We start from the raw sequence: 24,078 nt of genomic DNA, 5'->3' as shown, positions 1-24,078 counted from the left end.
AAAGCACTCCCCTCTCCTCCAACCTGCACTTGGCCTCCCGTCTGGTTTGCACCCAGGAACTGCCAAACCAGTTCAGACCCATTTTTTAACTAATTTTTATGGTCAAGTTTCAGAGGGAATGTGCCAAGTGTAGTATGGAGGGGGAGATTTGGCTGATGTTTGCAGGATGTGCTGATATATATGCGCTTCCGGACTGTTAACTTATTAAAATTACATTTTGAATAAGCGATTAAGTCCTGTCATATAAAATGTCATTTCCTGGAATGGGAGGAGCCACGTATTGTATAAGCAGGAGCTGGAGCTCCTCTTGGGTTTCATTGTGTGTCAAGTAATGGTGGTGAGTAGGCCACTATCTTACTTACTTACTGTCTTAAGTTTTTCTCACAGTTCTGTTCTGGTCAGGTTAATCTGCGCTATAAATATGGTGCATTATCCACCTTTGTTTCTGCCTCCAGCGCTTAGTCATGCCTCACACTGGCAAAGTTTTTTTTTAAACAAGTATATATATATATATATATATATATACGGCATGTTTTCATAAGGAGGGTAGCTACATTGGAATATATCTGATGCCTTCTTCAATTCTTGCAGCTACTCTGGAATGAAATAAACTTTTCCTTTTAATAAATGCTGTGGCTGCTATAAGCTGTTTTGTAAGAGTGGATATCGTAGATATGAGCAATATCCACAGTTTACAACTTGCTGGATGAGTTGTGCAACAACCTTTCATCATTATGCCAATAAAAGCATATCTCAGAGCATATTTGCTACTGTATAAACTGTATAAACATAATTGCTAGTGCAGTGTTGTAATATCATTGCTGGGCTATCATACATTATCTTAGCAGCATCTCTGAGTTTTCCATCCTCCTTTATTCCTCCTCTTTCCTTACGTCCCTTCGCTCCCTCTTTAGTTTCCTCACCCCTGTAGAGACGGGCCAGTTGGGCTAGAAGCTAATTTGAAGCCAATCAATACTAGTCTGTGTTTCTTCCTGTGTGTGTCAACCTAGTCCGGTGCCCTTGTCTAACTGCCGGCAGAGAGAGAAAGAGAGAGAGGGCGCATCTGTTTTGTGACTAACGCCCTCTGACTATAAATCTATGGCAGCCGCTAAACACTACTCCTCCAGCCAGTGTGCTAAGTGCAAAAGACTATCTGATCGAATCCAAATTAGATTGATTTCAATGTCAAATCCAGTTGTTAAATGTGTGGACTGACAAAAAGCCCTCTTAGGAACTTGATTAACTGCAGGGATGGCATTTTAACTGATGCTTGAAGGGTTCTTTTTTCTATTTTTACATTGAAGTATTTGATTGTCTATACACACACGCATGCAGCCTGCCCATCACTTTGCTTGCATGCAACAACACTGATGTTCAGAATCTGACTCTTCCCAAGATAGGAGCAATCCCCTCCTCTCTTCTTCTCCCAGCCCCCTTCTCCTTAAACAGCCAATGAGGATGCTGTCTATTCATGAGGTAGAGTAGGAGCAGGCATGTGTAGGCAGCCTGCCACAGGAGGAGGTGTGACTTTATGAGCCAAAAGTGTGTGTACGCACAAGAGTGTGCTCACACTGAGAGAGGAGGTGGTGGAGTAAAGAGAGTGGGGAGAGAGAGAGAGGGTGTACGTAGGCATGCAAGTGAGACTCCAGGAAAGGAGTGACAGGCAAAGAGGGGAAGGAAGCCAGGTGCGTTTTACTCATCTAATTACTGACTCACACAACACAAACGCACACACACTCACACTCAAACTGAAGGTGGTACCTCCAGAGCCTCCACTGAAACACTGAACTCAAACACGTGTGTGGTGCGCTCAGAGCGACAGAGGGGATCTCTGAGGATACACGGATGAGAAAGAGGTGTGGGGGAGCCAAGGAAGAGGAGCCCGAGTGTGTATCGCCCAAGGGGGAGTTCATACACACCGCAGACAGCGCACACACTCCAGCGGGCACTCGGCACTGTTTCCCTGACAACTAGAATGGGCTGCAATTTGTGCACCTTGCAGAAACGGGAGGAACACTACAAACTGCTCTATGAGATTGCACAGGTAAGTGAGACTTGAAGGAGAATGCGTTGGTGGTGGCTCAATCATCGTTGCCATAAAGTTAATGATAAGCAAAGGTGACAATGTTACTAATGGTGTTTGAATAGTACTGGCGTTAAGGCAAAAATCTGAATAACAAGAATGAAATGAAGAGGTATAAGAAAGCAGTCAGGTTCAGTGGGGAAACCCGGAGAAGAAGAAAAAAAAGGGAGAGGGTGCAAGAAAGAGATGTACAAAAATGAGTTACTTCCAAGCAGCCAGGCACAGAGCCAGTGGGTGTGTGTGTGCGTGTGTGTATTCCTCTCTCCATCAAAGTGAGTGAAGCTAGTTATTTCTCCTCAGTAGCAGGAGATGTGAGAACAAGTTCAGCTCTTCTTCCCGCGCTGGCTCCGGGGGAATTCATCACATCTCCTCTGACTGTGACTGTCTAGAAGCAATACAGTTCAAAGCACAGCCGGCAAATATGTTCTGCTGTTTTCCTTTGTGTTGTTTGTCAGAAGTGGACTTCTCTGACCTAACATATACTGTTTTATTTATTTTTTTTTTTTTTGTGGGGGGGATTCTCTGCTGTCATGTAGAAAAGCCTGTTTAGCTTTGCTGCTCATATGAAAGTCCTCAAATATATAGGGAGAAATAAAACAGATGATTAAGAAAAATATATACTTTTCTAATTTTAGGTACACATCATGTCTCTGTATCTCCAAAAACATTGCATTGTTGTAAACTGTGGTGAATAAGTAAGTTGTCATATTGCACTAGGCTTGGCTTGTATGTGTTGATTAGATAGGGAATGTCAGAGAGTGCGAATCACCTGAGAAAAACATATAACCATGTATTTTAGCAGGTTTCAGGTGTATATAACAACTTTAAACAGCAAGTAAGGGATTAGATAACCTTGCATTGTGCAGTTCTGTATTGTGAGGAAACACGTGCTCTGGATCATCTCTGTTGTTGGGAACAGTGCTGGCAAACGTTAGGCCAAAATTCATTCATCATTTAGTATCTTACACTGTTACAGACAGCAGGGAAACTAGATACGGTATAAAGTGGCTGAGCAGTTCTGTTGCATGCAGGTTAGTTTTGCTATGTAAAATATACTGTAATCATATACTACCATCCGGAGTGTCGGTCTGTATATATATACACAGACAGGTGGGGATCATACTCTAAATGTCAGACAGTTGTCAGTTAGTTGATGCTAATGATGTTTAATGATGACAAGGCAGCTGTAGCTGTCTTGTTATGACCTCTCTAAAATGGAACAAATATATTGTCACTACCGTAACTTTCCACCGCTGCATGATGCTGCTTTTATGGGCCTTATTCACAGTGCTGCAATCTCAAGCTCATTATGCTCTTAGACTAAATGCCCCCATGCTTTTAATGAGGCACTGGATGTTTGTGTTGTCTGCCTGGGTGGAGTGCAAGAAAATTGGCCGCGTCAATTTAAAAGAAACTCTAGGAGGCTGTGGCTGCATTTGTAGGCTACTGCTGATGGAATAGCACAGACTTGACAAAATAAAAGGCATAAGAGCTGTATGCTGGAACACTGATGTTTTAAAGGGAGTCAACAAAAGTATATGATCACTAAGTATTTAAAACACCCAATCACTGTGTGTATTGATTTAGATGAGGTGACTGATACCACCCTAAAGCTATGTGTGTGTTACAGACAGGAGAGTGGTATCAATCATCTTATCTCCATCATTCTACTAGGCATAAAAGCAAACAGTGAGTTTTCATGAGCATTGCTGTTTGGTATTGGTTGGCATTGCAACGAATTAGATTTAAAATGGCACCAAAAAGAAAGTCAAAAGGATTTGGCAAAACATAACAGCAGATGTAATATAAACCATAGCATTTGCATGGAGAACACAAAAAGAACCCCTTATGCTTTCCCTCCTATTTCAACATCACATTGTAGCCTAGGTCCTGGCACGATGGCAGATGTCCAAGAATAATATAAGCACCCCACCCCCACCCCCCCCTTACTGTTAAACGCTCTGTGGTGTGCATGTGACAGTCGGCGGACACCTACAGTCCTCATTACCAGTGTGAAAGAAAGTGGAGGAAGAGAAAGATAGAGGGCTCACCAGGCAGTAAGTGTGTCAGTGTGACTTTGTACCAAAACTCGAGGCTGAGGGGATTCTGCAAATCCAGAGAGACTCCTCAACAATCCCACTGTCTCTTTTCCTTTTATCATTCCAGACTCATTTCTTCTCCTTCCTATTTCATACTTTCTCCCCTTTCTGTAACCTTCATTAGTCCCGCTCTCCCTCCGACTGGCTCCCTCTCAGCAATCTGTTTCTCCCCTCTCTCATTTTACTTTGGCACGCGCACAGCACTACAGACTTTAAATGTGTTTCTGTTCTGTTTTACTTCCAACAGTGCTACCCAACAGGACACCACCTGCTCATTAAACAAGTGAAAAACTGAAGGATGCTTATAAGGTAGCTAAAGCGGGGTTGGAACAGGTGCATAGTGTTACTGCACTCGTGTTTCGCATGAGCATTTTTGTAGATGCTGTGTGCAATGTGTGTTGCTCTTGTCATAGTCAGTGGCCCTCCTGTTGGCTTTTGATTTTACTGTGATTTGGGCATTTTTGTTGTAGACTGTGTGAGGAACTTTCAGTTTTACTCATTAACTTTCTTTTAATTCAGATCAGCAGAGAAGCTCAGAAGTCTTAGTGAACACCAAAAATGTGTTATTTGACGCCATGACTTCCACCTTAGGGAGATGGGTAAGATCAATTATGCTGTAAGGACCTAGTCATGCTAGTTTTAAAGGTCAGTGGTGAAAAAAAATGTCTAATAACTTCTTTTCTTATAAAGTGTTAGAGCCTAGCTTGCCAGCTAGGTCACCAATTAGCCCATCTAAGCACAATCTTCTGGTGCTTCTGGGCCTTTAAAGCAATTCTTCCTTTATATATATGTATACGTCTTGTCTATCTAGATGAAACAATAGATTGTGGCTGTTTTGAAGTTATGGTAATGGCTTGCCCCTGAAAATGGACATACTGTATAATGCTTGGGAACAAATTACTTCAGAACATTTCATTTCAAAGAAACATAACAGAGCATTTTAGAGGCCAATTCCAGATTTCAGCCTGCCGGCCTGCCCTGCTGTCTGCTACACCGGCGGCTGTCTGTGTTCACACAGCGGCACTATTTTGACAGGACTGCTGGCCGCTCGACCCCAGCTGCCCAGCGGCCACTGGGAGATTTATGACTTTCGTCGGACAATTTACAATTCAGTGTTTCGTTTGTAATTTTGTGGGTGAATGTCTCTGCAGACTCGCACCACAGGACTCCATTCACAATGTAGCAAATGTCATTTTGTGGATTTTGCTTGTGGCTGTGTTAAATTGTCCTGAAGCCTCTGGCCTTCAGACTCTCAAAGGGCCCATGTGCTTTGTGCTTTTAGTTGTAGCAAAGTCAGCACTATTTAAACAGATAATACTGATTGTGCAGCAATTTTTTTTCTTTTAGATACAACAGTCATTCGCTGCCCTGTGCATTATTCCCTCATCTACATAATCAAAGAGTGTTTGTAGGCAAACTGCAGTTGTGCAAACCCTTATCTAAATAGACGTTCTGGCCTGTGTTGTTGTGTTACATGCTAATAAGATCAGATGGATGTTACAAACAGTCCAACAAATTTAGCTTACCTGTCATTGGTGTTTTTCATTCTTTGTCCCACCCTGTGATTGTCTGCTCTGCCCTAACGTCCACCTGTATCTTTATCACTCAGTCTTCCTTGTATGTATTTATAGCCTCATGTCTTCCTCTTGTCTGGTTCCCAGCGTTTGTCTGTCAGCGTTCCTCATGCAACCTTAGCTTTTGTCTTTTCATTTTGGATTTTGATGTACCTTACCCCAGATTTTTAGGTTTTCCTGGATTCTTATTGTTCTCACAAAAGACAATTACTGCATGTAGGTGTTATCATTATCACACCCAGAAACCATCAAACTGCATTTTTTATGGTAAAAGAGCGAGCCTGCAACTAAGATGGCCCGACAGTCACATTGTTGATCCAGGCAAACTCTTCTTTACAAGCCAAAAAATATTGTTCATATTATTGCAATAGGAACATTATATATATATATATATATATATATATATATATATATATATATATATATATATATATATATATATATATATATATATATATATAGACACACACACATATTCCTGTCTGATCAGGTGTGAAAGCACTTGTCAGGGCTGTCACAGTACATAAAAGTTATGCTTCTTCTCTTCTGATCAGCAACGTGTAGTGTTGTGTTCATGTCAGCTGGTCAGGACTAACTCACACAAACCTAGACACCAGTCGACGACCACCTGTCAACCTCTGGCTGCTCGGGAAAAATGTGTCTGTTCAGGGAATACTCATTTTTTTCCCAAGCATCCCGTAGTTACCAGGCGGTTGCCAACACGTCTCTGCGCCTATGTGAGTGGGGGCTTAGTTTAGTAGGATACGGGATACAATTCAGCAAACCTTTTAACAATGGCGAGAAACATCATGTGATACTTCCATGCAGTTTGCACTCTTGTTATCGCACGTCACTGTCTGGATGATAGCACCTTGAAGTTAGATTTGTCATTTTTCCCCCTTTTTCAACCAGGCCAGTCTTTTTTTTGGGCATGTCCTCCAGAGACAGATGCTGTGCCTCATGTCCAGCCTGTTAGACAGCTTGGAGGGGCTACATGGACAACCCTTTTATCCTGCCACCACCTATGGTATCCAGCGAGTACCACAGAGCAAGCAAGGGTGTGGTCAGACCCACACAGCCGTCACCTCCATATGGCCAAATCCGACCTCAACCGTGACTTCATCCTGACAGTGATGTTAAGCACACCTTTGTTCTCGTTCACATCAGCCGGAGAGGTCGGGCCTTCTTCTCAACCAATGTAGAGATGTTTATAGGTGAACACGATAAATAAAGTTATTTTTGATGGAGTGCACGTGACACAGAAGTCTGGGAACTGAATGTAATCTGCTCCCAGGTCTCAACTCATATTGATGCATTTGGGCCAATAAAGGAGTCACAGAAGGAGAAAATAGTTACCTTATCAGAGGAGCACAACGCACATGCTTCTTGTGTCTCTATCTGTCTCCTTGATGGGATTTTGAGCTTTGCAGAAAGTATTGGATGAACTGACCTTTCCACTTTTTTTTCTTCCATTTTTTGACCCAACAAGTTGTCTGTCTGACTGTGTGGGTCAGTGAGTTTGACCTTTCTACCTGTGAGTGTAATTCCACTTGACAAGTCTCCTTTTTGTACAGATGCATAGTTGCATGAACTTGCTGCATGTAGTTTTGTATTGCATGTCAGAAAAATCAATCTGCACCTGCAGGATTGGCAGTTTTATGATGGCATTAGCAAGACTTGCATTTTGAATTGGGAAAAAGAAAGCAGCATTTTACTATTTTTCCTTCCAGAAAATGTTAATCTAGCATTATGGAAATGAACACTGCTGCTAAAGACAGATCATCTGGTGTCTTCCATCATGGTTATAGTTGCTCATTGGAGCACAGCGTGGTGATAATACCACATGATTTAGAGGTGCATATGGCCTCGTCACTGGCACTGTGGGTAGCACGTCTTCTGGTTGCCATCCAAAAGTGGAAACAGGAAATGGGGGATCACTCAGTGCCAGTTTAATACAGGAAACAGCATCCTTGTGTTGTGTGAGAAACAAATGAAATATGTGGGATATCTTTAATAATAAATACAAGCTTGAGCATGTGAAGCTTAGCAGTGTATTTAAGAGATAGGAAGAAAAGGAGTATGGAAGATGCATACGGACTAAAGCATAAGCACATTTAATGTTCATTTATCTTCCTTTGTGTGTCTGACTACCTGTCTGTGAGCAAATATACACTTTGTGCCTGTGTTTGTGTCTGAGTGGGAGTCACAAAAGTCGGGGGAAGACAGGTCCAGTGTGTGTGGTGGGGGAGGTTGTGGGGGCAGTAAGAGTCGTCGTTTCGCTCCACCAGCCAACAATCTCCCCCTGCGTTGGCTCTGATAAGCCCAGGATGAAAGCCCTTTCTGTGGGCAGAGTGACACTCCTCACCCCCCTCCCCTGCAGCCCCTTCAGACAAGGCAAAGAATGCACACGTGATGCATGTACATGCAACTACACAGCACAAGGGTAGATATGCCTATTTGTGTATCACACAGGCAGAATCACAGGGTCCATCCATTCACCAGCTTTACTGTGTTTTTTCCCCCTTTTCACGACTGTGTAAAAATGTCATTCAAGCCCTCAGCACCTGACAAGAGGACTTATCAGTTGTTATCAGCCTCTCCCTGATTACCATACTCGCTGATCAGCCAAGTGGCCTGGGCAAGATGATATGAGACAGAAAAAAAAAGGGAAAAGAAAAGGGTGGGGTGGAAGTAAAATTGGAAGGGGAAAGGGAGGGGAAAGAGTGTAAGAAAGAATGAGGGTGGCAATTGAAAGCAAGGAAATGTGAGTTGTGCACCATCAATAAGTCTTTTAAATCCACCCCATTCTCCTGATTTTTCCCTTCTTAACCTCTCCCTCTCCAGAACACAAAGTGTCACCCTCCTCCCCCTCCCATCACTTATCAGTCACCAGACACTGTTTCAAGTCCGTTCCATTTCACTGCCCCTGTCTGTCTTTTTGCCTGTTTGTCGCTGTCTGTCTATCCGACTCATCATACACTTTGGCATGACCCCACTTTCGGAGGTGGCATGGATTTTCTATAGACCCTGGAAGGAAAAAGATAGCAATAGAAGGCACAGAGGCAGCCTGTCATTCACGTGTGGCAGAGAGAGACAGTAATTTTGTCCTGTCTCAGTGTGTGTGCTGCTAGCCAGTGACTGTTATACAGTCTGAAGCCAGCCTTGTGCCAGAATAACCCTATAATACACCTTATGGCCGCACGCTGCAGGCTATGTTTTGTCAGGTTAGACAGATGTTATGACGAACCATCTGGAGCTGTTATGGATATGTTGCAGGCTTTTGCTGCTACACGCTGCTACAAAAATGCACACATATACATGAAATATGCAGAAAATACTTCCCCAGATATTGAGCCGTCACAGGGAGGGGAAATACTGAAACACAACTTCTGAGACATAAAAACCTCACACCCTTCACATTAGCATAAAATTTCTCCCAGTCTTTGAATAAGTTCTTTGGCAGTGAAGGTGTGATTCTCATCTGAGACCAAATGTAAGTTATACTTTAAAAACTCAAACATCCCCCCCCCCCTTTTTTTCTTTAATCTCTTTTCCAGGAATTTCTCCAGCTTGTGGCTCATAATATCGGCTATGATGTTTTTCCTTCATAGCCTCTGCATCATGTGCTCGACAGCATGGTGTCTGCATGTGTCTTGGAGATGCTGTTAGCAGTGTGCTTAAAAATGCAAATGGACTGTTATTGTTTCACAGTCAAGTGCGTTTTGAACCCACAGGGTGTATCCCGGGTCCAGGTGGTCCAGGGGGAGATTAGGTTACAGCTGGGAGATGGTGTTGAATTCCCACTTAACCAACTCAGGTTTAGGAGTCATTAGGCCCACTCAGCCTGGCATCGAGTCCAGTAACAGATAGAATAACACTAAACCATCTGCATAGTGGGGGGTGGTGGTGATGGTGGGGGTGCGGGTGTAACCATAAGCCTTATGCTGAGATGGGAAATGCCCTCTGGATGGAGAGGGGCTGAAGCTCAGCTTTTGTTGCTGTTGTTGTTTATTTGTGTAAATATACATTAAGAGGTGCAGTTTTATTCATGCTTGTTAAGTTTAGGGGATGCATGTGCTCACCAGTCTCACCAGCTTCTGTGCTGGAATACAAACCAGCTCTCAGTGCAGTTAAGGCTTCAAACTTAACAGTGCAGTTCACATCATCTGTTTTTATTTGAAATAACAGGGGAAAAAACATACACACACATACATGTGAGGATTTTTACGATCTGATGTCTTTGTGTGCTTGCAAGTGCTGTCATAAAAATGTAACAAATGCTCATAGTAAAAATGACTCATCAGAATGTTTGCACATCGGCCCGTGCTATGACCTGAGTTTGATAAACCAGTGTGTGTGTGTGTGTGTGTGTGTGTGTGTGTGTGTGTGTGTGTGTGTGTGTGTGTGTGTGTGTGTGTGTGTGTCTTTGGGAGGGCACTCCTTGACGAATGCATTCCCTAGCATCTTACCCTAACCTTAGCAACCCCAGCTGAGTGTCCAACCCTGACCTTAACCTTATTCTAAACTTAACCCTAGCACCAAATGTGTGTGAAAACATGATTATGTTTCCAGACCGTCCTCTTCCAGTGGTATGAAACAGAAACTGGTATAGCTAGACACAGGCACACAAAAATGATGGCACCCAAAGCCCACTTGCTTGTTAGCTGCAGAGCTTTCTGTGAAGATGATCCCACACTCTGATAGTGTTCAATTGTGTGTGTTTCTATCCAGGTATGCTTTTACTACATTGGCAGTGTGTTTGGGATCGTTCATGCTCAAATATGAGGCCGTCATGATGGCATTGCACGGTGGATAAAATTCTAATCGTGTTTTTCTGTGTTCATAATTTCATTAATTTTGACAAGCTCCTCAAACCACTGGCTGAAATGCAGCCCCAAACCATGACAGAGCCTCCACAGGTAGCTGCAGACTCTCAGGGTCCTGTGTCAGGTCTTTGCTGTTTGATTTTTTTTTTTTTTTTTACTTCTTAGGGACATGACGTGTGTACCACTGGATCATCCTTTGATTTAGGTGCCTTTTGTTTGAATGATTTATAGGTCGGTGTTAAGTGGCTTAACAAACAACAAAAAAAATCCTCTAAAATTGGTCAGGTACAAGGACTGGATGGAAAATTACTAAAAAAAAGAGCCAATGTCCAAAGGAAAACTTTGAAAGACTTTTACACTGTACTGTTTTAAGTCCACACACTAAACCAGAGGTGTCAAATATGGCGCACAGGCCAGCATCGGCCCGCCAAAGGTTCATATCCAGCCTGCTGGCGAAGGAAGGCATCATTTTTGGATTTTTGAGTTGGCCAGAACAGATCAGATCATTTAAAGTTGTCCAAACTCTAAATTTCATCCAAGCATAAAGTCTGAATCATGATCATACAACCGTGTTACTGACGAAGACAGTTTTGTAGGAAACCACACATGCAAGCTTTCCCAGTTTTAGCGTATGTTAAAATACACCATTTTAAATCATCTGTCCTTCCACTGGGTTTAGTTCAGGTGGTGATCCCAGTTCACATTCTGCACGCACGTCTTCATGCAGGATACTAATAACAGCTTTCACAGCAAACCTCTTCTGTGAGAGAACAGTCTTCACTCTCAGTAGGAAAAAAGATACAAAACAACCCAATTTGTACCAAGAGTTGTAATGTTCAAACAACTGCTTTTTGTACCTGACACACAAAAGTAATATTTCACACAGCTACGGTTTCAGGTCAGGTCATAGATCATTTAAAGCATGACCAGCCCAGTGTAGACTTTTCTGTGAGGAGGGATAAACAACATGGAGAAGAAAAGATGAGTGCATATGTTCTTAGTCAGTGAGCCAATATATTACAATATGCGTCACTGCCTTGTTGTGCGAAAACTCGTATAAATGAGACGTGCGATACATTTTGAGAAACAACGGTCTGATTTAACGAGTCAGTTTGTGGTGCAGTCTGAAATTCGGCATAGCCCAACCACTAATCATCATCCGCCTTATATTATGTTGGTGGCAAACGTGATTAGACATTCACTCAGTCATATTGCAGACTTACACTCAGCTGCCTAAAATGGTGAATACAGTTTAAGCCTTGATTAAGCTGGGTCGAATGAGGGGTAAATTGCACCATAGTGCATCTCTCACTTAACTAACCAGCCATGCTTTCGGATGGAGGGATTTTTCATTGCTGGAAGAGCTCTTCTTGCCCGCTCACGGCTAGTGAAGTGTGAAGTCGTTTTTCTTCCCCACCAAAGGGCGGACTGAGGAAGCTTCATGTGATGAATAATGCTAATGCGCTAGGTGCTTCCAGTGTGCATAAACATGCATCACTTTAAAATGAAATAGGTTAAAATTCCAAGGGAGGAGGGGAAACGTTAAGTTCACACTCTGGGCTTCTTTAGAGGAGGAAAAAAAATACTTAATTTTATGCAAAAAGCAGCACATAAATCTTTGATTTTACTGCTCCCCAGTAAAATGTTTTTACTTCCCAAGCTTTAACATTTTTGCTAATTATGCCCTCTGCATCCAGAGCTTCCTTCCTTCCTTTATTTTATTTTATTTTTTTTTTGCCTTCAACCAAATCTGTGCCCATGTGAATAACTAAGATTCACAGCAAGTCTGCTTCACTAATGATGCCTACTTCCTGAACATCTCATTTTTTATTTAAACATGCATACAACGCAAACTTCATGGTAAAACTCATTTTAACAATCTCGTTGTTAATCATCAATCAATTAACAAATAATATTGATATTTTCTTCTGCAAAATCCTGTTTGAAATCTATGTTAGAGTAGATTTTTGTTGTTGCTTCAGTGCTTCAAGCAACAAGAGGCTAATTTCCAACAGATGTTGCAGTCAGCCTTGGATTTTAATGTGTCTTGTTGCTGTTTTTTGAATATGTGTCAGTTCCTCAAACCTGTTAAAACCCTGACAGTGTTTCTGTATGGTAACCCATAACTATGGGGTTAAATACACACAAAATAAAAACAAAGGCAACTGCCACTGAAAGGCTCCTAGAAAGCACCATGGCCACATCTAAAGGTCAGCATGAAGTGCTGTAAATCATATGAGCATAAACAAGTTTTCTTTGTTTCTTCTCACAAACAACAGTTCATCTGAGACAGGTACAGACATCAGTATAAATGGCGGTTTATCATTAATGCCATAAATATTAAAGTAGAAATGTTGTAATCTGGATCGGCTGGCTTTGCACTTTAAAAAGGGATTTCTAGGATAAATTCTGGTTATTCCAGATTTTTCTACTGTTAAAGAAAATGCGATCTTCCTCTTTTTCTTCTTGCCGGCTTCTCCTTTGAGGGCTTGCCACAGCATCTCACCCCATCCCCTTTAACTTATTCTGTCCCACCAGCCCTCTGCATGTCCACCTCACCTTCATCCATGGACCTTCTCTGTGAACTTCCGCTTTACCTTCTGCCTGATACTGTAGCTCCATCTTCAGAATCCTTAGCTCCTGTATTTAAAGTCCCTACTGGCTGTCTCTGAATAGTCTGATGTGCAATTATGTGCAGAACAAACTATATCAGCCTGTTTTTTTAAACTAACTAATCAGACTCAGTGTTTAGTGACTAAGTGAAATATAGACTGAACATATTCTATATTCCAAAGAAATGTGCACGTATGTTTAGTTTTCTCATACAGAGGTGTAACATGTAACCTCTTTGTGAACTCAGCCATCTGGATGAATTATTAGGGTCTAATCGGTGACCCCGGGAGCCTAATTCAAACTCATTGCTAGTACGTATCAAGGGGCTGGAGGAAGGGCCGCTCTATTGTTAAGCCCGTCTCAATGGCTGTTGTTTTAATGGCAGATGAGAGATTAATGGCGATCTAATGGCTGTGGGGAGGACTCAGAGCAACAATAGAGTTCTGCTACAGCGCAGACCAAGTACATTAGTCAGTCCGAACAACTATCTGCACGAATACACTCATACGCCCGAGTAAAATGTACACGTGAAAATATTCTGCAATTCTCCAGGCACACAAACACATTCATGTGCACAGATGCATGAGTGAAAATGATTCACACCGCATTTATTGATTTGTCAGTAAAGAAGTTTTTGGAGTCATCCATCATCAGTGCATCCCATCTCATCACGAGAAAAAAACAAACAGAGCTAATTCTCAACCCGGCAACCCCCCGGTGTGACAAAAGGAGGCTAATTTATGCATTGGCAACATGGTGTGCGGAGAATAGGAGCGTGGCAGCGGGGCTGGATGCTCACTCTTGGATCGTGGTAATTGTGATTTGGTTGCTAGGATGTTGAGGGTAATGAATGTCTTGTTGATGCAGTTTGTCATAACCCGTGCCATCCCTGGCTGCTTGAGGACACAGAGCCTATTAGTTAAACACAGACACATTGGCCCTGCCATGATGTATGAGCCCACCAGCAAGAAGGCATTAGTCATTTTATGAGAGAAAATGAAGCAAATTGCCAGGACAGAGTAGGTGTTGAATAAGAAGCAAACCTCTTGACTTTTGCCATCAGCTTTTTAATTATCAGGTATAAATTAAATGAAAGTATCTTTTAATTGGAGCTGAACTAGTTTGGATTGTCTCAGCGGTGATACCGTGGGAGACCATTTGTTGAAAGTAACTCTAGCTTGCACTCTGTCTTATGAATAAAATATATTTTCTTTCCCAAAAAGCACAAAATCATGTTTCAAGACAAATCATGTTTCATTCTGAGGCTGAACCAGTAGGAAGGATCTGTATTCATAAAGCCTAATTGAAAGGAAGCCCGTCTTGCATATAGAAGTGGTACAAAGAGCAGGAAATGAGATGGTTCTTAATGCATTCCCTGACAGATGATAACCTCTGATTTCCCCCCACTTACATCAGAACTGGCTGCTTGGAATGACAGTCACAAGTCAACACTCTCTGATGTCTGCATGCATGTTTTACTGCTGGTGTTGGTGCACCGAGGTAGGAAATGATAGACGTGAAGAGTGAGAGAGGAGAAACACCTTGAAATACTCAAAAAAGAACAAAAAAACAGGCAGAACACAGAGATATGCAGTATCTGTTTATAGCAATCTTTTTGGCTATGTAGAATATATATATATATATATATATATATATATATATATATATATATATATATATATATATATATATATATTTTTTTTTTTTTTTTTTTTTTTTTTTTTTAACAAGGTGAATCAAACTGAAGTGGGCTGACTTACAAGGACAATTGCAGACAAAAAGAAGGGCAAAACACAGAGACTGTACAACAAAGAAAAGCAGTCCACAGAGATGAATGTGACAAATAAAAGTTACTAATAAAATCATATCAGCCATTATATATGAAATAGAAACAATTGCTGCCATAGAATATTAACAATAAGCCGTAATTGTGTGTGAAACCACTCAGCAAGCATAAAGAAAAGAATATGGAGTACCATACGTATAACATGACATACAAACAGTGCAACAGATGAGCGATAGAAGTTTGCAGGTTTATTTCTTGCACTGAATACGCTCACATAAAGGCAATCCTTTTCTAAACTACTTCTTTATATGCGTAGTTGTTTGTCAGCCCTCAAGTGCTATACGTGACAGGGGCTGGAAAAAGATGCAAACAGGAAAAGAAAGCTAACACTTGGCTGACAGATTCGTGACTCTGTTGTTTTTTTTGTTTTGTTTTGTTTTTTATCAGCTGCATTCAACATCAAATCCTCTGTAAATGTCAGTAAATCAAAAAGGCATTCCAGCTCCCTTAAAAATTAATTTGGCGTGGACTGAGGATGGCTTGAGATGCATATTAAAAAGGTAATACCTCATCTTTCAAAAGGTACCTGCATGTGCAAAATCCATATGCATGGATACAGATGCTAACGCACTGGAAGCGATTTACTTGTCGCTTTGAAGCTAACAGCTGGTCCCTTGTGGACATTCTGGGCTCCAGTTTTCTAAGTAACCTTCTAAAGTCTTTACTACCAGGTCATGTGCCAATCAGCTGTATTCTTCACTCTCATTGGTCGCTTCAGTCGATCACCTGAAAGTAGAGAAAGGTTTATCTCCAATCCTGCCTGCTTCCCAGAACTTGGAACAAATTAGCTTTGGCGCCATCCTCAGAGGCTAAGGCCATGATTATACTTTCCGCATATGAACGAGGGTCCACTTGGATCCAAGTGATGTGAATTTCATCATCAGACGGTGGGAGCGAAGGTCCATGTGGACATCTGCGTGCCTGTCAATGTTTGTGAGCGTGCAGATTTGTCTGCAGAGACTTTATATTGCAATACTCCAGCTGTGCGTGTGCCCCAAGCAGCAGACTTCAAAGACATATACAGGGATAACTACTCATCCTTCATGTCTCCAGCTGTCCTTCTCTGTGTCTACAACAGAGTATAATAAAGGGTTAAGTCATCAGGAGATAGCTGAAGGAGTCCTGGATTGTGTAGTTATTCACAAAATAAATATTAACACAGTCTATAAAATCTAAAAACTCAGAAGCCTGCAAGCAGCACAGATCCTGATTGGAGTCTTAATGTTTAAAAGCACTAATCCATGCATTTTATTAAGATAATCAGAGGGGAAGGGAAAAATAAGAAAGTGCATTTTAACCCTCCAAACTGTATCTCGTTTAAACACATTTGAGAGGTTCCCATGCATCATGTTGAAGGGTTTCAGTGCAGGATAAGTAGTTGAAGGACAGAACACCAGCCTGTTACTTTCAGCGATTATCATTTAACAGGGACGCACAGAGAACACTGGCTTCTCTAGCTGCTGCGAGACCATTTAAAGGATACTCCACTTTCAACAACAGTTCTACCATTTGCTCCCTGTGAAGGTAAGCTCCAGCAGCTAAAACAAGCCAGCGCTGTGAAGAGTGTTTCCTTGAGGAAACGCGGTCTAATCTACAGCACACAGGCACTGTGATGTAGAAGGGATTGACATCCGTCCTGACAGCAGCTATTTAATCTGTTTTTCATGTTGTCATGCCATCTTCCTCGAGCAGAACTAATTGGTTGTTTTCGCCTGTTGTGCAGGAGCCAGTGTATAAAAAAAAAAAAAAATAGAGGAAAAAAAAAATAACTGAAGGACACTCATAACAACTTGTACACACACTCACGAGCGTGGACACGGATGCGATCGCAGGTGCAGACAAGCCCAAGCGGGAATTGCTAAACTCAATTTGACAAGTAAGGGTCCTAATAAAACCATGAAGTGAAATCTCCTTGAACTCTTAGCTTATCACACACACACACACAAAAATGCTCCCCCTTCCTGCTCTGCTTCCCTGTCCGATTTGCATTTTGGTTAACACTCTAATTGCCTCTCATTAAATACCTTGTCACTTTGATTAATTGGTGTGATACAGAAATGTAAAACAGCAGAGCGGTACAATGCATAGTGAACAGTTGCTGATTGGAAAAGACGACCAGGCCTGGCTAAAAAAAAAAAAAAAAAATGCAAAGCACAGGTACACTTAAAAACAAACAGAGTAAATAAAGTTGAGGCGGGGATATCACTTAAAATCTGGAGGATATGATTTCCCCAAAGTTTCTCTTTCTTAATGGGGCCCGTGGCCTAAATGTTTCAAGACTGAATTGTTTCTGGTTTGAATTGTGGATCAGTGCAACAATGCACAGACAGCTATTAAGGTGACCATAAGCATGCAAAGGTGCCCTTGAGCTCATCCCCAGCTGCTACAGCAAAGTTGGTCACAGGCCAAAACAGTAAGCCTGAGTTGGTAGGAGTAACCGTTTTAAAACGTGCCTGCCGTTTCTAAATAATCAAATGTAAATTTCCCTTTTGTTAGTTGCTTGCACTGACATAAAGGCAATAAAGATGATGGGACAGTTGTAGTTAAAGCATTTTAATAGTGGATGGTAATAAGTCTGAATTTAACACGCTCTGCGGTCGCTTGATGAGAGGCTGTGAACGTGCCACCATTACCTGACGACAAAGGCTAAGATCTCTGAAAAAAAATTCCTGCTGTGACAGCGAAACAGAAAATAGCTTATAGCCAAAATATGAGGACCACTCATCTAAAGGACTTTACCATCGCCAATACAGTTCGGTGGGTGTCCAGGAACACACTCACCAAGTGTGAAGTAGACTGCATGACTGCATAGTGAAGGACAGACACACACAAACAGAAAGAGATTGTTCTTGTATGCATGTTGCTAACAAAGGAGCTACGTGCTCAGCCATTGTTCTGTAATTAAAAATAGGTTGAAATGAATCTGCTTTAGAGTCATCGCACTCAGCTTGAAATTGGCTGTGACTGGGCTGCATATGAACTTAAGCTACTCTGTCACATCTTACATACAGCACTAAAGATTCTCTAATGGCTTAAAGTGGTAGCTTTTGCAAGCTGTGTTTTTCCTTTCTTTACTCCAGAGCACTTTAAAAGTTTTAAAGAAACTAAACTTGACCATTTAAAACCCAACAGTCTAGTTGATCACACCACAAAAAAAGGCACTCTCAGTTCTCTAATCTGCTTCCTCCCAAAGTACAAGATAGATAAAGTCCTTTACTTAAAGGATCAGTTTCAATTGATTTTGAATTTGGGAGAAGTTAGTATGTCTTACAGAGTGTGGCATTCATTATGTCTGTCAAGGAGAGTCATGAACAGCAAAGCATAGGCTTCATTTTTAAAATGATATCGATCATTTCAAAATCCGGGAGAGTTACGGTGTGGAGAAGCCCCAAAGAAGCGTACCACCCAGACTGCTGCATGCCCAGAGTGAAGCATGGGGGTGGATCAGTGATGGTTTGGGCTGCCATATCATGGCCCAATACTTGTGCTAGATGGGCACGTCACTGCCAAGGACTATCAAACCATTCTGGAGGACCGTGTGCATCCAATGGTTCAAACATTGTATCCTGAAGGCGGTGCCGTGTATCAGGATGACAATGCACCAATACACACAGCAAGACTGGTGAAAGATTGGTTTGATGAACATGAAAGTGAAGTTGAACATCTCCCATGGCCTGCACAGTCACCAGATCTAAATATTATTGAGCCACTTTGGGGTGTTTTGGAGGAGCAAGTCAGGAAACGTTTTCCTTCACCAGCATCACGTCGTGACCTGGCCACTATCCTGCAAGAAGAATGGCTTAAAATCCCTCTGACCACTGTGCAGGACTTGTATATGTCATTCCCGAGACGAATTGACGCTGTATTGGCTGCAAAAGGAGACCATACTAATAAATTATTGTGGTCTAAAACCAGGTGTTTCAGTTTCATTGCCCAACCCCTGTATGTCCATATCTATTTTGCCTGGAGTAAGCTGTAAAACTTTGTGAAAGGAGTCTGATATGAGTTGATGAATCAGTAAAGGTCACTTGGCTCATTATCAGCTGTCTACAGATGGGACGGTTGCATATCTAACCTGCTGACAATAAGTTATTGCGACAATACCGGGAATAAACATGTTTATGCAAGTTTTATGTGTTAGAGTTCATGGAAATGCATCAATTTGTTGGAAGACATAATTACACAGTAATCAATGTATATTTATGAGTACAATATTCTTTTTCTCTATTAAATAATCTCAAAAAATGTCAGACTGTACTTTTAATACAACATGGCATTTACTTTGTATATAATGATCTTCATTAAGGATGTTAAAGTGGGATAAGCTTGAGGGTGGACTACACTGTGACTGAAAAGCCGTACGAGCGTGCAAAGCTGCTTAGTTTCTCAGTCCGATACACTTTGTTACATCTGATTTCAAAAGGTCAGGATAGTTACAACAGCAAAATCCAGTGACCGGCTTTTATATACAGTCTATGTATCTGAGCCTTTGCAAAATGAGTTTACATAATGTGAACCTTTATCTGATAATATTACAGAAGGCTTTAGAAAGGCAGTTTTAAACAAAGGCTTATTTAATCCAACTCATATTTGTTCTGCTATTTTTTCTTGGTTGCTTGTCATACATGCATCACAGTGTTCTCGTCACATATTATTCAATTGGCCAAGCATATAGCACAGCCTGTCACTCAAATGTATGAAACCATGAGCTTCTTTGCTTCTGCAACACTAGGAGATATTGCATGTCTTTTATTATTGACTTTTATTATTGAAATGAGGCATTTGACAGTGGGCCCTCTCGAATCATCTCAATACAACAAAAGGAGAAAGAAAAATGAGATTTGGCAGATTACCAGGGCACGCCACCTGCGTTTCCTTGTTCATCACAATATGGCAATTTCTATGAATTTAAAAGCAGCCTTGTGTGTATTCAGCTTAAGCTCACAAAATCATGACCATGATCTGATCTGAAAAAAAAAAAAAGCTGGTGGTGTTGAGCTTACATCTCTTCAGGGACAGATGAGGTCAGGGTTGAATAAATGGAGGGGTTTCTTCTCAGCAGCTTATTGTTTCGTGGTCCATTTTGAACCTATTCAGGAGACGCTGATATTATTCAGTCAAACGTGGTTACTGCAAACAACCACATTGTAGTGCTGTTGAAAGTCTGTCTGGAGCTGATGTAATGCTGGAACTGTGTGTGTGCATGTCTTCTGTGTGTGTTGGCTTCCATTTGCTCACAATGACACCCTATCTGTCAGATTTAGCTGCGAGGTTGAGTGCTTTCCATCTTATCTCTGCGCAACAAACACAACCGTTCACAAGTACAGCTAGACGCAGGCTCACCCATACAAACACTCGCTATTATCGCTTGGCTTTCCTTATCACCCCTGTTGGATTTCAAAAGAGGAAACAACATTTAGCCATCTTGGTGGCTAACTGATAAAACCTTCGACACATTTAAAGGGTGACCGGACTTATAGAGAATATTAAAAGCTTTAGGCCAGGCATTGTGCTACTTTCAACCTTCCCTAAAGACAAATAACAACCATTTCTACACCAATAGTAACCCCTCATAGGCAATGGTGTGTGAAATTCCTGTATCAAAGGGAGCAAAATATTACAGATAGCTTGGAGGTGAGACTTGATTTTACCAAAATTCTTTGTAATCATTGTAGTAAAAAAATATATATAAAGTATATTTCACCAATTCAGATTTGTCAGAGCACAGGTGATTTAAGTGACTTTGAATTTGGCATGGTTGTTGGTGCCTGAGTATTTCAGAAACTGCTGATCTACTGGGATTTTCCCACACAACCATCTCTATGATTTACATGGTCTGACAAAAACAAGATATCCAGTGAACGGCAGCTCTTTGGGTGAAAATGCTTTGTAGATACCAGCGGTCAGAGGAGAAAGGCCAGACTGCTTGGAGCTGACAGGAAGGTAACAGTAACGTAATAACCACTCATCACTGAGATATGCAGAATAGCATCTCACAACATGCTGAACCTTGAACCAGCAGAAGACCACACCGGATGCCACTCCTGTCAGCTAAAAACAGGAAACTTAGACAAAACTGGACAATAGAAGGTTGAACTGCCTGTTCTGGTGACTCTGGTCTCATTTGAATGGTAGGGTCAGAATTTGGTGTAAGCAATATGAAAGCATACATCCATCCTGCCTTGTATGGTGTAATAGTGTGGGGGATATTTTCTTTGGGCCCCTTAGTACCAACTGAGCATTGCTTAAACACCACACCCTACCTGAGTATTGTTCCTGACCTTGTGCAACCCTTTATGACCACAGGGTATACATCTTCTAATGGCTGCTTTCAGCAGGTTAATGCACCATGTCAGAAAGCTCAGATCATCTCAAACTGGTTTCTTGCACCTTGTTGAATTTGTGTCATCAAGAATTAAGAGAGTTCTGAAGGTAAAAGGGAGTGCAACCCAGTACTAGTGAGGTGTACCCAACAATAATAACAGAGAAGACCAAACAGTCAAAACGACCCCCTATGAGCAAGCATCTGGCGACAGTGGGAAGGAAAAACGCCCTGGATCAGGCTAGTTGGGAAGACAGCATTAGCTTAAGTTTAACAATATTTTCCTTACTAATTACAATAAGTCAAAAGTCAGTATTGATGCTGTAATGTATTAATACAGTTTGCTGTAACAACAGACAGCAGATAATTCCAAACATACTCTATATAAAAAGTACACGTCAAAATAGTCTTACTAATAGGCTAACTATGCTAAACTAGTTGCAGTAGCAGCAACTGCTAATCTAGAAGAATTTGATTTGACGCTGTTAAGCTCCCCTTAATAAACAATTTACGTTTTTATATTTTATTTTTATCTAGAGGCTGCATTTTTCACATAATTGTAATTCAGTTTTAAGATGTGCAACTTTTTCTTCTTTCTGTATAAAACAAAGGCAAAAAAAACATAGAAAACCTTAAGCAGAAATACAAAGTGGTCCAATAACAAGCTAATGAAATTTTCACTGAAGGCCGTAGTTCAATGTTATGCCCACACTGTGCTCACCGAACACCTAAACATATAAACTACAATATACAAAATTCATTCCACTCCAAGTGTATCAGACCACTTTGAACCTCGACCTTTAGGAACGAATGTTTGGGCAGAAAAGAAGCTTTAGTTTAGGTCTAGTGGGAACTCTTTTTTATTGGCAATGATAACCTTTAACTTGAGAAGCATATGAAGGCTGTGCTTAGATTGTTGGTTCATTACAGCTGTCCCCATGGGCCTCCTTGAACTGACGCTATTTTTACCATTCTCTTGGAGCTTCTGTGGGTCATGTGGATGATGCAATGTGGTAATATTGTCTCTTTGTCACCTTGGTCACAGGAGCAGGTTTGAGTAATGAGAAAGGGATCTTGTCATCAAAATGGAATTACTGCTTCATATTGATGGAATCTGCACACCTATATATGTCTTAATACATCTACTGCTCTTGGATGCATTGCTCCCATATATGCTTATTCACACCCCCACACACATACAGATAAAAAGGTAGATGCTGTGACTTAATGAAACTTACCTTTGCACAAGTAAAAAAAATAATACATCAACAGCAGGGAGCTGCTGTTATTTTTTACACAAAATAAATTTTGTGACTCAGAATATGTTTGCACAATCCACATCTCAATTGTCTCAAAGCTTTAAAAATTTTCTTGACTTGTCTGCTTCTCTTTATTGCCTCATTTGTGGTTTAATTATCCCAAAAGTGATAAACTCAATGTATATGATCTTCAAAATGTGTGATACACAAACGCTTACACACACACACACACAGACACACACACACACACACACATAAAACCTACACGTTCTGAGTCATTATCCCCAGTCTTTGTCACATCTGCTGGCTATTAATCTGTGCCCATTTATCTCCTCAACAGGCACATTGAATAGAGGGGACAACAGCAGGTAAACATGCCGGCAGGTGTACCCGAACAAATAGTTTCTGCCTTACAGAGCATTCCCACTGATTGGAGATTAATGTGCCCATCTGGACCTCATTACAACTTAAATATGTGATGAAACTTTCTCTACACATTCTTTAAGATGAGTATAAACAGAGTAAACAGGGACATTTCAGTTACAGGTTTGATTTCTGTTAAGAGTGTGGCTGCCAGGTAGTGGTGTATACTGATGAGCTTGTATTGGTCTTAAAAATGCCAACAAATTTGTCACATAGTGCAACATAATGGCAAAAACCAGTAGGACAAAAACAGAGGGACAGCATGCTGCTAATGAGCACTTCCCAGAGGGTAGGTGACTTGACCAGGGGTAAATGTCAGCACTGGTGAAAACCCTGTAGGTTAATTGGGTGAAATAAAGTGTCAAGGTGACACTGAGGTCAGTAAATAAATATGTACAGGAAAAAGAATATCCAGAAACTGTAGGTACTAGATTGGATCAGGTGCAGCTGTGGTTCAGGTGGTAGAACCAGGCCATCTACCAATCAGAATGTCGGTGCAAGCTCCTTCAGTCCATGTGTTGAAGTATCCTTGAGCAAGATAGTGAACCCCGAGTTGCCCTGATCCATCAGAGTGTGTGTGAATGTTAGATTAAAAGCGCTATATGAAGGGGGCTTTGGTTTGGTTTATCTTTAGAGTGGATCTTTTTACTGTGGTCATGATCACTTGATGATTGGATCAAAAAATAAACTCTATTGTTCTGATAAAATTTCACTTCTCTCATTACTGATTTGATGCTTACTAGGAGCCAAATAAGTTTTAAAATCAAATTATGATTTTACACTTCTGAGTGAAAGCACAAAATGGTTCAGCAGATCTGCAACTACAGCAACCGAAAAGAAGTGATTTGTTAAAAATGTATTTTAAAAGAAGTCTCCGTGCTCACAGTGAGACAATAGCAGTGCTTACTTGGTCCGGCCAACAAAAGCAGCAAATTTCCACCTGTCAGGCTAGAATCATTAAGTTTTGGTAAGCATTTTACTTCTGCTGCACACTGACATCTGTCAGTATGACATCTTCCACCAGCATATCTGT

General features: G+C 41.2%; 1 protein-coding gene across 1 annotated transcript in view; it reads left to right on the top strand.

The window, feature by feature from the left end:
* The first annotated feature begins 1,596 nt into the window (after positions 1–1,596).
* The window catches only part of pdzrn4 (PDZ domain containing ring finger 4), a 41,464-nt gene continuing 18,982 nt past the window's right edge, over positions 1,597–24,078 (top strand). Inside the window, exon 1 of the mRNA XM_030720264.1 lies at positions 1,597–2,044. Coding sequence (XP_030576124.1) covers positions 1,976–2,044 — 69 coding nt within the window. The 5' untranslated portion in view covers positions 1,597–1,975. The remainder of the gene's footprint in view (positions 2,045–24,078) is intronic.

This window comes from Archocentrus centrarchus, chromosome 23 (assembly GCF_007364275.1).
Source record: "Archocentrus centrarchus isolate MPI-CPG fArcCen1 chromosome 23, fArcCen1, whole genome shotgun sequence".
Lineage (NCBI taxonomy): Eukaryota > Metazoa > Chordata > Actinopteri > Cichliformes > Cichlidae > Archocentrus > Archocentrus centrarchus.
The sequence above is the reverse complement of the archived record's forward strand: the minus strand, read 5'-3'. Positions and strand labels throughout refer to the sequence as shown.